Source organism: Arvicanthis niloticus, chromosome 3 (assembly GCF_011762505.2).
Source record: "Arvicanthis niloticus isolate mArvNil1 chromosome 3, mArvNil1.pat.X, whole genome shotgun sequence".
NCBI classification, from domain to species: Eukaryota; Metazoa; Chordata; class Mammalia; order Rodentia; family Muridae; genus Arvicanthis; species Arvicanthis niloticus.
The window spans coordinates 62538742-62553364 of record NC_047660.1 but is presented as its reverse complement, the minus strand read 5'-3'; the positions used below and the strand labels follow the sequence as shown (position 1 = coordinate 62553364).

At 40.0% G+C, this 14623-nt stretch overlaps 1 protein-coding gene across 3 annotated transcripts in view; it reads right to left on the bottom strand.

Annotated features, from left to right (window-relative positions):
- Window positions 1-14623, bottom strand: part of Cpap (centrosome assembly and centriole elongation protein) — a 55812-nt gene that overhangs the window by 12012 nt on the left and 29177 nt on the right. For all 3 annotated transcript variants that reach the window (XM_076930952.1, XM_076930954.1, XM_076930953.1), the window contains 2 exons: window positions 12214-12346; window positions 5468-5633 (listed from right to left, as the gene is read on the bottom strand). In XM_076930952.1, the coding sequence (XP_076787067.1) occupies window positions 5468-5633; window positions 12214-12346 (299 nt within the window). The remainder of the gene's footprint in view (window positions 1-5467; window positions 5634-12213; window positions 12347-14623) is intronic.

Sequence of the window (14623 nt, the reverse complement as noted above, 5' to 3'; positions counted from 1 at the left end):
AGAGCGGGGATGTGGAGTCAGCTAAGTAAGTGCTCACCTCACACTGTCAACAACTGATCAGAAGCCAGGACAAAGCAGATTCAGCCCTGAGTGTGGCATGAGGGAATGCAGCCTAACGTAACCACTAACTAAAATGGGTAAATTAGAAAAAAACGCATAAATTCTTGAACAGAGGTCGACTTGTGCTAAAGAGAAAACTAAATCCCAAGTCACAGCTACCTGCCCTGAAAAAAGATTAGCTGCAATCCATGAGTAAGGCTGTCCAAAGGTGGTGAGTTACCTCCATTGACTGCTCACAGTCAGTGGAAAATTAAATTCCTTGTTCAAAATCCCACCCCCTTCTCACTACTGCACTTGACTAGTCTTAAAAAAAAAAAAAAAAAGACATTAATGAGTAGAAAGCAATATTAAGAAAATGAAGGAGGTACTATGTTTGCCAAGCATCTACAGGACCCTGGGTTTGATTCCCAGCAAACAAAAAGAGGAAAGAAAAGAAGGGTGGGAAGGAGGGGAAGGAGGGAAGGAAATGAGGGGCTGGGATTGTAGCTCAAAGGTAGGAAACACTTGCTCATTTCCCAGTGAGATGTCCCATTAGTGAAGAAGGAAGAAATGAGTTGTTGTAGATGGAATAAACAAAACGAGTGAAGAGTCTTGTACTTGTGTCTATGAACAAACTGCAGATGCACACACACAGAACTCAAGACGACGTCAGGACAATGTCATCAGTGATTTGACAACTACAACAAAGAAGCTCACGACAGCATGAAACAGTCTACGAAATAAAACCAGCGGGTCATTTCACTGACTCACTAAGAAAGACCCAAAGGCACAGAGTGACAGAGTGGAGCTAGGATTACTAGAGCTAGCTGGGAAGGATTTAGAGATGCTGCCAGCCTTTGTATCAGATGTCTCATTATGTACCCTGGAGACTAGCACAGCAGGCTCCTCACAAGGCTGAGACATGGCCTTCATGGCTGCCTAATTCATGTTAGGCATTCTTGTTTCATAAAATCAAAAGGGAAAGAACACTGTAAAATTCATTCTGGGAAACCAGTATTGCTCTGATAACAAAACCCATACAAGTACACAACAGAAGCTCTCCTTTCTGTGCTTCCATGCCCTATCATCAGGCTGAGGATTGAACAGGCTACACAAATACTGACTTATACCCTCAGACTTAAAAATTCTCAGTAAAACAAGAAGGTCTCTTTTCGTGAGGCACACATTTCCCAGGTGGGAGAACTGCAGGGACAAAAATGGAGAAGAGACTGAGGGAAAGGAGGTCCAAACTGGGATCCATCTCAAGGGGAGGCTTCAAGGCCTGACACTATTACTGATGCTATGGGTGTGCCTACAGACAGGAACCCAGCATGGCTGCCCTGTGAGAGGCCCAACAAGCAGCTGTACTAAAGTTGACCCCTATGGTTGAATGAGGGAAAGGCTGGAAGAAATTGAGGAGGGTGACCAGCAGTCTCAACTAACCTGGACCTCTGAGATCTCTCAGACACTGAGCCACCAACCAGACGGCATACACTAGCTGGTACGAGGGCCCCCAACACACATACAGCAGAGGACTGCCTGGTCTAGCCTCAGTGAGAGAAGACATATCTAACCCTCGAGAGACTTGAGGCCCCAGAGAGTGGGAAGGGCTGGTGGGGTGGGAGGAGTAGAAACATCCTCTTGGAGATGGGAGGGGGGGGGAAAGTTGGGGGGGGATGAGATGAGGAACTGTCAGAGTGCAATAAAGACTGGACTGTAAAAAAAAATTAAGGATAATTAAAATAAATAAATCATCACTTGTTCCCAGTGGTTTTAGTCAAAAAAAAAAAAAAATCTCAACAAAGGTATATGCAGACAAAGTAAATAAGACCATACAACAACATGGTTAATTTGATTTCATTCCAGGGATGCAGGGATGGTTAAACATGTAAATTAATAAATGCAATACAATACATAGAGATAGAAATCACATTATCATCTCAATAGATACAGAAAGCCTTTGACAATATCAATATGTCTTCAAGATAAAAAGCCCTGAAGAAGCTGGAAACAGAAGACTAGAGCAAAAAAGGAAGAGAAATGAAATACAAAAAAGAAATGACTCTAAAGCGTCTATCAAAAAACCCTCCAACTGATGCTTTCAGCAGAATGGCAAATTATTGTAAATAGTCAATGAACCAAAAATCACTAAATTGCTAACATATTAAATCACATTCACTAATGGGATGTGACAGAAATCAGGAAGACAGTATCAGTTATAATAGCTTTAAAATATACATATGTCAGATTCCTACGACTAAGTCTAACCAATGAGATAAAAATCCTCTACAGTGAAAACTAAAACGCTATAAATAAATAAATAGATAAGATAGATAGATAGATAAAATTGAACACTGGAGAATAAGATGAATTCCCACACTCATGGGTTCCCAGAATATATTGTGAAATGTCTGGACTACCAAAAACAATTTTCAGATTCAGTGGATTTGAATCTCTCAACATTCTTCACAGAAATAAAAAATTAATATCTGTAAAATGCATATGAAAGCACATGAGACTCTCAAAAGCAAAGGTAGGCTGAAAGAGCCATGCTAGAGATACCACAAAGCCTGCGTACACAGAACAGAGCCACGTGAACAGGAACCGGCTCAAAAGCAGGCACACAGACATGGCCAGAACAGAGAGCCCAAGTTAATTCTAGGCAATTACAACCACCTACACTTGAAAGGCAAACTTTGGGAATAAGTAAGATGACCAAGTTGCCCTCTGAACTCTAAGCATGCCTTGTGATACACACATAAATTAATGTAATAAAAAATTTTAAAAGAGAAAAAATAATAAAGGTAGATTTAAGTGGTCAGAGCAAGAATGAGATACTTGGTTCATCTTTGTATATGTTTATAATGGAAATATATTATTACCTTACCTTTTTCAAAAGGTTTACTGAGCACACCACAAGGAAGCAGTGGGTGGGCAGCAGCCAGCAGAGTATGCCTATATGCATACATCACCTTTTAAGATGGGATTTTTAGTAGGGTATCAAAAGCTAACCTACTATATTTAATAAACCAATGAACTACAATGTAACAACACTTCTCCCTACTTAAATAAGCTAATAGAACAAATACCTACAGGGCTAGGTACAGTGGTGTGCACTGTGATCCTAGCCACTCAGGATGCTGCAGTTAGGCTCTCAAAGTGTGGGCTATGCAGTGAAACCCTATCTTAAAAATAAATAATAAAATAAAAATATAAGTAATATATGGTGTGTGGCAACTGCAGGAGACCAGCTCTGGAGGTCTTGAAGGCAGCTGAGGAGAAAGAGCTCCAGCCAGGGGAGGACTTGGTCTTGCGAGAGATTAGGGTTGCTTTCTATAATAACATTTACCTATCTTGACCTGGGCCCTAAAGGCTGAAAGTTTATTTAACTCCTTGTCAGCTAGGTAAAGTCGCTGACAGTTTAAAAAGGAGACAGTTTAAAACAGGATTCTAGTCTTTATTTCTAAGGGAAGTAAAAGGGAAAACCTACCAGATGATATGCTCTCTTGATTTCTAAGTTACTCTCTTAACTTCTACACTCCTCTGCTGTCCTACTCCTCCTTCCTCCTAATCTTGCTCTCTCCTTCTGCTCTAATGTCATCATTCCTAGTTTTTGTACCTTTTTAGAAAGATAGATCACATGGTTTTTACCAAGCATCCTTTTTTAACAAGTTCAGTAAAAGTTCAAACATAAATTCAAATCATAAATTGAATAAGAAGTTTACAACAGCAATGTTTACTTTGTTTCCATTAACAATAGTACCTAGTTGGACATTGACTATCTGTTACTAGTTCCACAGGTTGAGAGTCTAAAACTATAATTTTTGTGTCTAAGTTAGCATTGAAGTTTTGTATAGATAAACCCAGTCAATATTTTGTCTTCTGTCCTTGCATCTACAATAAATCGTTCATTCCCTTTTATGACCTTTGGTTAATTGTCTTACAGCTCTAGGAATGTATTCTAAGTTGTAAGTGCCTGCTTTCTATCTCAGAAGCAATCAACTCGTGACACGTGAAGACTGGCAGAGTTTTCACTGCAGTGTTCATATCAGAGAGGACTTTAATAGCAGTCCTATTATAAAGGGCTTAGTAGTTATTAGTGTAATTTTAGGAATGCTTATAAAATCATCATTAGGAATAAGAAATCATTTATTTGTTTAATTAGCATCACTAAAAGACAGTACATCTTCAGTGATCTGCAAAACTCTGCCCAAAAGGATGGACTAATACCTAGTTATTGTTATATATACAGGAAAGGCATTATTAATAGCAGGAATCTCTCCTAAAATGCTGCCCCCTCAGTCTTGCCTACAAGGGCTCATTTAGCATGGATCATAGTCCACAGTGAAACCATCTCAGGAAGATACCTGCTAGCTTTTAGTGTATCCTAGATGGCTCCTGGCAAGCAACTAACACTGCAGGTGTGCAAATGAGACAGCAACATTGCTCTCTGGTGCCGTGCAAGATGGGAGGTATGGGAGGCAGAAAGTGAACTCACATTTCATGCAGCCCAGGTACAGCTGTGTAAAACTGTGCTGATAAGCTGGGCTGTTTAACTTACAGTCTAACATATATGCTGGTTTTTACACTTATCTAAATGAGTTTCCTTAGGAAGCTTTGCATGTGTCAATGTATAGGTACAATAATCTATTTTTCCCTAGGTTAATAGTTCTAATAAATGCATTCATGGAGCGGAAGAGACAGCTCAGTAGGTAAGAGCACCAGCTGCTCTTCCAGAAAACCTGGGTTAGACTCCCAGCACCCACTTGGTGACTCACAACCATTTGTAACCCTAGTGCCAGGAGATCAGATACCTTTTCTGATCTCCAGGGTCACTGCACATATGTAATGCACATACATACATGCAAGCAAATAGTCATATGTGTAAAAAGTATAATTTAAAAAGTGCATTCATTGTTTTTAACTGCTGCTTTCCTCTGCCATGCCCATGTCTACCTCTAAGATGAACTGAACCATTACTTGCCCTCTCATTATCTAATTTTTTGAACTAAATCTTTAGTTAATGCATGGGCATAAGACTGCTATGACTGAAAAGAACTAGCAGCAGTCACTGTGTGATGGTGAAACTGAGAGCACAACACTGAACTGATGCACATCCAAGTTCTGGCTTCTTATCCCCCAGGGTCTCTGCAGGAACTTTGTTACTGAATAAAGGACTGGCAACTGTATCTGTCAGAGTCACACTGTGATACCCTGTCACAGACACCCATTCCTCTCCCTACCCATCCCCTTCTTGAGACAGGGTTTCACACTCTAGCCTTTTCTCCCTTAGCCTTCTAAGAGCTGGAATTAGTAGCACACATGATACCCGGCTCATACTCTCTTTCTGAAACTTCAAAGAACTCTAATGGGCCTCGTACAAGATTCCTGTCTTTGTTAACCTGGAGTGTGGTGGAGAACCAGGTACCTGTATCTCTTCACGCTCCTTTTTGTCTGGGAATGTCCGTGCAGCTGCTGTGTACTTCTCGAAGACTTTGCGCTCCTTTTGCAGTTTCCTGGTCTCCTCTTTTCTATACTCTTCTATTCGAGCCAGTTCTCTTGCTTTTTGTTGCTCAAAGTCAGCAATTTCTTTCCTATAATGAACATGCCACATTATCATGGGACAGTCTCAGTATAATGACCTATGTGCACCCAAGTGTGATGGTATACATCGTCAGTCCTAGCACTGGGTGGCTGAGGGGAGATACCCTGAGTACAGAAAGACTCAACCCCAGCCTAAGCAACACAGTGAGACCTTCCATCACAAAACTAAACAAAAAAAGCCCTGGGTTATAAACCCTAGTGCTAAAAAATAAGTAAGTAAGTGAAATCAAATCAAATTAATGCTATCAAAATGGAACCCAGGACCAGAGTGACAGTTACTGATCTAAGTGAATCTATCTATGATCCACTGATCTCAAAAGCTAGCCACTTCACTTGCCCTAACATTCATTCATCAAGCATCTACTAGGTGCCCACTGTGAATCTGGGAAGTGGGATGGCACAGCCTCTTACTATGCAGTGGGAAAAACAGACAATAATGGGCCAGCAAGATGGTTCTGCAGGTGAAAGGGCTTCCTGCACAAATCCGATGCCCTGAGTTGGATCCTATGGTGGAAAAGGACAGAGTCCTGAAAACTGTCCTTTGACCATGCTGGTACCATGTCATTCATGAGCCTCACAACACATACATGATATACACACAGACAGTGAAAAACAATAAATGTATAACACATTAGAAGCATTAGGAGAAAAACAAGAAACAGGAGGTTATCTTTGGCACACACGCACAATAACAAATGTAAAAATGATTTTTTAAAAATGAAATAAATGTGCAAGACCAGAGTGCACTAATACAGTGGTGCTTACATAGCAGATTAAAGAAGACATTTAAGGAAGCCCAAGACTCAGAGCTGGACTGCTGGGCTGGAACTGTGGCCCTCTCCCTTAAGAACGAAGACCTTGGCAGCTTTCTTGTTTCCTCATTTCTAACACAGGAAACAATTCCTAAATCCTTTTATTTTATGATTTCAATGTTCTTGAAAAGTGTAATTCTAATGAAGTATGGAATTTGAAAAGTTGCCCTGAGTGAAGACAGTGAATTCAGTTCCTGCTTTCTACCCACTTCATTTTTAATTTACATTCTATTTTTTAATTGTATATGCACGTTATGTGGGCACACATGTACACAGCACCTAATTGGTCTGTCTCACCACCATGTGGGTCCTGGGGATTGACCTCGGCCTGGCAGGCTTAGCAGAAATGCCTTTACTAACTGAACTAGCTTGTTGGCCCACAAACCTTTTAAAATAAGTATACAGTTACAAGAAATACTTGTAAAAATAAAATTTTTTTCATAAGATACTATTCTGCATCTTATTTTTAAACCCACCACAGGAAACATATACAGTAACTGAGTTTCTGTTAAGTGGGTTAATGCTGGTCCTTAATTTTTTATCTCTATCCTCTGGGGCCAAGCATATTTTAGAATTAATACTTTTTTAGATTCTTAGAAAAGAAGAACAGAAATGATATCAGGAAAGACCATGGAGTAGGAAACTGGAGAAGCTGTCCTTTCACCTAAACAAGCTAAGCCAAGAAGAGAGAGACAACAACCTCAGAACTCTGAGGTCTAGAGAGGTGAGCATCCAGCTGGGGATGTGAATCATGTGAATGGATTCCAGCATTTCCATAGGAGCTACTAGTAACCCCTGTATTACCTAGGCCTCCTGCGGACAGTTATGGGGACTGTGCCATCCATCCTGAGGTACCCTGAGGTGCAGAAAAACAGGCCATGTGCTCTGTTCTGCCCCACACCTCACTGACAGCAGGAAGAGCCAGACTGATACTTCCACATCCTTTCCAGAGAGGCTTGTTGAAAGAATTTAGAGACAAAGCAGCTCATGAAGGTCAAAATGGCTAACTAGAAGCACCCAACACTCGCCTGCTTCTCCACAAAGAACTAAAGCAACATGTATACAGCTGCTCTCCGAGATGAGCAACCAAGACTAGAACAGCAGAAGAAAATGGAACCCTGGGCCAGGGAGGTGAGATCGCTCAGTTCATAGGGTGCTGACAACTGAGATTGATCCCCAGGACCCACACAGTAGAAAGAAAAAAAACAACTCCTGAATATTGTTATTTGGTCCCCACATGCATGCCCATGTCACACACACACACACACACACACACACACACACACACACAATTTTATTTGTTTTGTTTTTTGAGACAGGGTTTCTCTATGTAACCCTGGAACTGACTTTGTAGACCAGGCTGGCCTTGAACTCAGAGATCCACCTGCCTCTGCCTCCCAAGTGCTGGGATTTAAGGCTTGTGCCACCACACCCAGCAATCAATGTGAATTTAAATATTCATTTAAAAAGAGAAACTTTGTGAAATGTAGACAACTAGGGCAATAACAAAACCAAAATACCCTCATGTACCCAGTTCCACAGACAAAAACTCTGTTCTGCAGGGCTGGGAATGTGAAAGAGAATCCCAGCAAACTAGCATACAGATGCTCCCAGCACTATCTGTTGGCAAATTTCAGTTCTCACAGGTTTATAATACATGAGATAGAAAACCTGAAATCAGCACTGCAGTCTTAACTTGGAAAAGGATTTCATATCTCCCAGCGTAAAGTTAGGATCTGAAATTAAACTGCTCTGTGGGTCAGAAATCCATGCATATTCCCATATCTGGAACCCCACAGATACTGGGGTTCTACACTGGCACAGAAAATAGGCTCAGGAAACAAACTTGGCCTGAAACTCACAGAATGCTCACACTGTAGCAAATGGGTGTTTAGACAGCAAGGCATCATCTCAACCCCATGCACTGACAGACAGTAAGTTTGCCCTCTACTACCTCGGGAATGGCCAGTGGCACATAGATTCATGCCAGTGTGAAGACTGAAGGCATCACCCTACTGCCATCCCTCCCTGGCACCATCAGTCCTGTTTAATGGAATAGGTAGAGCGCTCTATGGCTGCAATGGGCATTGTAGCTCAAGTAGTAGTCAGACAGAGACCACTACAGAAAACCACAGCTAATCAAATGCAGAAGTGTGGGCCCCAGTCCTAGGGGACACATCTACAAAGCACTCTAAGCACCCAGTGCTCAGGGAACGTGGTAGAAGAGGAGCAGGGAATCTGCAGGGAGACTGTGTCCTAACAATGGGAAGCTAGACCCACAGTCTCAACAGAAACATGAGCTGAACGAGGATGATCCTGAGAGTGGAAACATTCTTCCCCATGGAAAAGCACACCAGTGAGTTGCCTATGGGACCCTATGCATACTCAATGGTCCAATACTCAATGGTCAGCCCTAAAAACACACATATGAGTACCATACGTATACACAGACTGAGCAGGTTATATTTAGGAATACACATGTATATACATATATGAATGCAATAACAATGAAAAAAGAGGCCATGGATTTAAAAGAGAGCAAGGAGGGGTATGTGGAAGTGTTTGGATGGAGGAGAGAAAGGGAAAGGAGAAATGTCGTATAATTAGGTTATAATCTCAAAAAAAAAAAGAGTAAAAAATAAATAAGAATGCAACCTACCCTTAAGTTAAAGCATACCTTTATCTCCTCCCTCAAGGGTTAATCCACGCACCAATTAAACCTAACAGGCATACAGAAAACACTACCCAACTGTAAAAGGTACATCCTTCAACTATGAATAGAGCATTCCTTCCATAATGAACCATCTGTAGGCCATGAAACAATCCTCAGCAATCTAAAACAAATGAAATCACGCAAAGGACCTTGCCTAGCCAGAAGAGAGCAAGTCCTAGAAATCAGTACATCAGTACAACTAAAAACAAGGGAGCCTAGGGAAGGTACAACTCTGGGGTTTTTCTTTGATTTGTTTGGGGGTTTTGTTTCTGCTTGCTTGTTTGGAGCTTAGGGATTGCTACAGGGTCTCATTCTGTCATTCAGTTACCCACAGTAGCCTCACATTTGTGGCATCCTCCTGCCTCGGCTCCCTCAGTGCTGGGATTACAGGTCTGAGCTACCACTTTTTTGATTTACTTATTTATTTAAATTTTAATCTATTTTAAACTTTGTGTATTTGTGGTAATTTATGATTATAAAGCATCCTTTTTCTTAGAATGCTATAAAATCAATTTCATTTGCACGCATAGGGTCCCATTCTAAAGTATCCAGTTTCCTTGCAAACTGCTTGAGTGATCGCATACATAAACAGTAATAGCAAAATGTATTTACACTCTTAAAATTTTAAATCTGACTGAAATATATCCATATATTAAACTATAGAAAAATTAGTGGGGTTTTTTTTTTCAGCATAACAGTATGAATACGCCATGACCTCCAAGTTTGTTTAATGATTGGCTTCAATTTCTAAAAAATTCTGTGTAATGTGTATAAAATGCCATATAAATTTTTAATGCTAAAACCCCATTTTTTTTTTTTTTTTTTTTTTTTTTTTTTTTTTTTTGGTTTTTCGAGACAGGGTTTCTCTGTGTAGTCCTGGCTGTCCTGGAACTCACTCTGTAGACCAGGCTGGCCTCAAACTCAGAAATCCGCCTGCCTCTGCCTCCCAAGTGCTGGGATTAAAGGCGTGCGCCACCACCGCCCGGCAAAACCCCATTTTAAACATATATTTCTGTGCATATATGGGAAACAACAAAGGACACCAACTGTACCTCAGAAGTAGTTCATGTTTTATTTTAATATTGTGTCTACACAGTTCATTGTTATTTTTTCTAGTTTCCTTTTCTAAAGCAATTAAAGGGCATTTTAAAGTAGCATAAAACAACATACTATTGCTCTTTTTATAAAATTTTCTTCCAAAGGATGTTGGAGAAAATAATGATGAATTGAAGTCAATCTAAAGTATCTGTGGACAATTCTAACTGTTCCTGGAATACAATGATCACATGCCCCCGTCTCACACAAGGCTGTTTTAAGCTCAGCTCTTCATGCATCAGCATACTTTCATGTTTGTCGCTCGCTAGACTCAAATTTGGACAGCCTAAGAGATGAGCTCACTGTGGTTACATTGTGAATTCAAGCCCTGTCCCTGAGGTACAGTGACCCTAACGTGCTGGGCACAGAGCCAACCAGTATTGTTGAATTTAGGAAAAACAAGGAAGTGACAGGCTAGGAGGAAACAATTAAAAACAAATGAACAGAAAACTCAAAAAGATCTAGCAAAGTGAAGGTCATGATTTGCAAAAGAGGCTACCATAAGATTGACAAAAAGCTCCACACAGATCCTCTGAATTCATGTAGACCATTTGATTAAATTATTTGTGAGAATTTTGAGGCACAGCTTTAGTGATATAACTTTATAAAATATAAATTGTTTTATCAAAAATATTTATACATTGTTACAATATTATTACTTTTGCCCTCCATAATTGCCAACACAAAATGCATAAAATGCACTTAATGTAAATGCTAGAGTTTGAGGTGTCTGCTTGGCTGCTGTACAAACTGGTGAAATTAAAAAGTGTGCTTATAACTCAGAACATTACAACTTGCACATACAGATGTACAAGCGCATGCCATGATCATCACTGCAGTTGACAAGCACAAGATGACTAGATGGATGTAAGTATGCAATGCATGTCATTAAAGGGTTAATCACATTCATTGATTTTGGGAGATCTGACTAAATACCCTGCAGTGTTTAGACTTTGGGAATGCATACAGTTAACACAGTGTGTTGGTTTCAGTTAATCAGAAGTTTTCACTCTTAATATTAAATAAATGATGATGATCTGAGTCACCACACCAGCTTTTTTGATTTATTTTATTTTATTTGCAGTACTAGAGACGGAACTCACAGCCTCACATTTGTGTATTCAACCATCGACCAGTCTTGACTACATTGGTTGACTCAAAATTTTAATAAATAAATAAATAAATAAATAAATAAATGAATAGAGAGAAAGGTGAGGGTAGGTGCTGCCTAAACAGAGAATCAGACACGCAGAAGAAAATACTGCATGGAGATAAAAAACAAGACGGAAAGTGGCCTCATGGCAGTAACCACAGAAGCAGAGACCTCAGTGATACTCACGCCAACTAAGGCCCACCAAGGACTTGCCTCAGTCACCAGAAGGTGGGTAGGTAAGAAAGCCCAGCTAGAGGTCTGGACTTTAGCCTTCCAGCTTCTAGAAACACAAATTTCTATTGGTACAACAACCTGGGAAATGACCATGCTGGCCCAGTTGCCACTGCGTTCAGAACTACAAACTGATTTTTGAATTTCAACTTATCTTACCATTAAAAATTTCTCTTTAATGTTTCTCTTAATTAAAATAAATATTTTGAGACAGGTCCTCATGTAATCCAGACTGGTCTTTTGAATGCACTATATAGTTGAGGGTAACCTTGAACTTCTGATCCTCCTGTCATCAACTCCTAAATCCTGGGGTTGCAGGAGCATGGTTACACACCTCAAATTCATGGGTGCTGGGGACCCAAACACAGGACTCCTCATTCATGCAAGGTAAGCATTCTAGTGACTAAGCTATATTCCTTAACTAAAAATATATTGATATAATGGAAATGTGTCTTTTTTTCATTTGTATTTGTTACAAGTGATCAAAACTGTGCCAAAACTTTGAACATAGTCTTAAAGAAACAATTAAATCATTGTATTTTCTCTTCTCATAGATGAAAACTTACCTCAGTTTTTCCAAGGCACTTTCTCGTTCAATACGAAGTTTAGCTAAAGATGTGTTCTCAGCTTTAAATTTTTCTATTTCTGATTCCAATTCAATAACTTTCTCTCTTAAAACCTGAGATCGAACACTGTCACCTATAAAACAGACCATAAATTCTGAACTTTTTACAACCAAACACTAGCCATCTATGAATGCAACAGCCAAGAAGGTTTGCCCCTGAACCTGTACCATTTTACTACACAGGAAACAACACTTTAGACAGCAGAGGAGGGAACAAGAGACCTGGCTTTCTAAAAGCAAACAGTTTAGCCTTAAGAAAAAAATCAAAGTTGGCAGCTGTATGCCTGCAATCCTGGCACTCAGGGAGCAGAGGCAGAAGGATTACTCTAAGTTCAAAGGCAGTTTGGTTTACACAGTGAGTTCCAGACCAACAAAGGACTGACATTATAGGTAAAAAGAAAGTTTAACTCAAATCCTTTAAAAAGACTAGCAAGAATATAACATGAATTAATTCACATGAGAGCTGTGATTTGGGCTCATCAACACCCCAACCAGATGTGAACAAAAGACACAGCGCTGGACATGCTCACACACTTGTGATCCTAGCACTCTGGAAATCAAGGGGAAGGACTGCAAGCTCACAGGCAGCTTGAGGTACATAGCAAGTCCAGGCCAGTCTACTGAATTGGTCATCACCCTATTTCTAACACACACACAGGGAGGGGATGCAGGGGTTGCATAATTTATTAAATTTGCTATTTAAAAAGCAAATAATGAAATTTTTGAAATGTTTTTTATCATTTAAAATTATATGTACATATATGTCTGCATGTAGATACATACATGTGAGTGTGGTGCCCACAGAGGCCAGAGGCATCAGACCAACTGGAGCTAGAGTTACACAGTTGTAAGCCACCTCATGTGGGTGCTAAGAACTGCATCTGGGTCCTTTGTAAGAACAGCAGTGCCTTAACTGTGAGCCATCTCTCTAGTCCCACAACAGTGAATACTTTACTCTTGAGTTCAACAATCCTAATCTGGGTATCACTTAATCCTGCCCTCCTGAAAAATAGATCTGGTCTATACAAAAAGATAAAAGTATGCTGTAGATAGAACAATGTAATACATGTCAATATCACAATAGTACATAGGAAAATTATCTACAAAGGAAACCCCCCCCCCAAAAAAAAATGGCATGGAATTTACTTTGGAAATTTTAATTATAGATGTTTTTGCTTTGTTACATTTTCGAGCATTCAAATTTCCTGCATATTTGAGTTTATGTGTTACAGAAATCTTCTTTTTTTTTTTTTTTTTTTTTGGTTTTTCAAGACAGGGTTTCTCTGTGTAGCCCTGGCTGTCCTGGAACTCACCCTGTAGACCAGGCTGGCCTCGAACTCAGAAATCCACTTGCCTCTGCCCTCCCACGTGCTGGGATTAAAGGTGTGCACCACCACTGCCTAGCTACGAGCAATCTTAAAATATTACCTTAAACAAAAAGCTGGAAGAGATGATGCAACTAGTAAGAGCATTTGCGACCCTTGCAGAGGGTCTGAACCAGTTCCCAACACTCATGCAGGTGGTTAACAACCACCTGGAGTGTCAGCCCCAGGGAGCTGATGCCTCTTCTGGCCTCCTCAGGCATCCACATATATGTCAGATACACACACACAAATTCTTTTGTATCTTAAATAAGTCATGGGAAAAATAGCCCTAAGAAGTAGAAATAACATTTTAATACACACGTACATACATACACTTAGTTTTCTACGTTTAAGTTTACTTCAGAATGCATAAATGCAATGAATGATAATGTTTATACCATCATGAAAGGTTAAGTCTAGGAAGGAAAAATATAATTGTATAGCAGACACACACACACACACACACACACACTCATACACACACTCCACACCTTATCAACAATTTGGAATTTCTCAGTTTCAGTTCCTAACAGTCAACTACAAGTCACATGTATTTAATAGAAAGTTCCAGAGATTATTTTCAAATTGCATTCCATTCTAAGTAGCAGCACAGTGAATTAAAGCAGTGTCACACTGAAGCATCATCCTCTGTCCAGCATATATCTACACAACTCACGGTTACTCATTATCACTTAGGACCCATATTAGGTTATCAAATCCACTGTTGCAGAAGTGCAATGTTTGTATTTAACCCTTAATGCCGGGCTGGAGAGATGGCTCAGCAGTTAAGAGCACTGACTGCTCTTCCAGAAGTCCTGAGTTCAAATCCCAGCAACCACATGGTGGCTCACAACCATCTGTAAAGGGATCTGATGCCCTCTTCTGTTATGTCTTAAGACAACTACAGTGTACTCATATACATAAAATAATAAAAATCTTAAAAAAAAAAAAAAAAAAAACCTTAATGCCAAAGGACATTTAACCCCA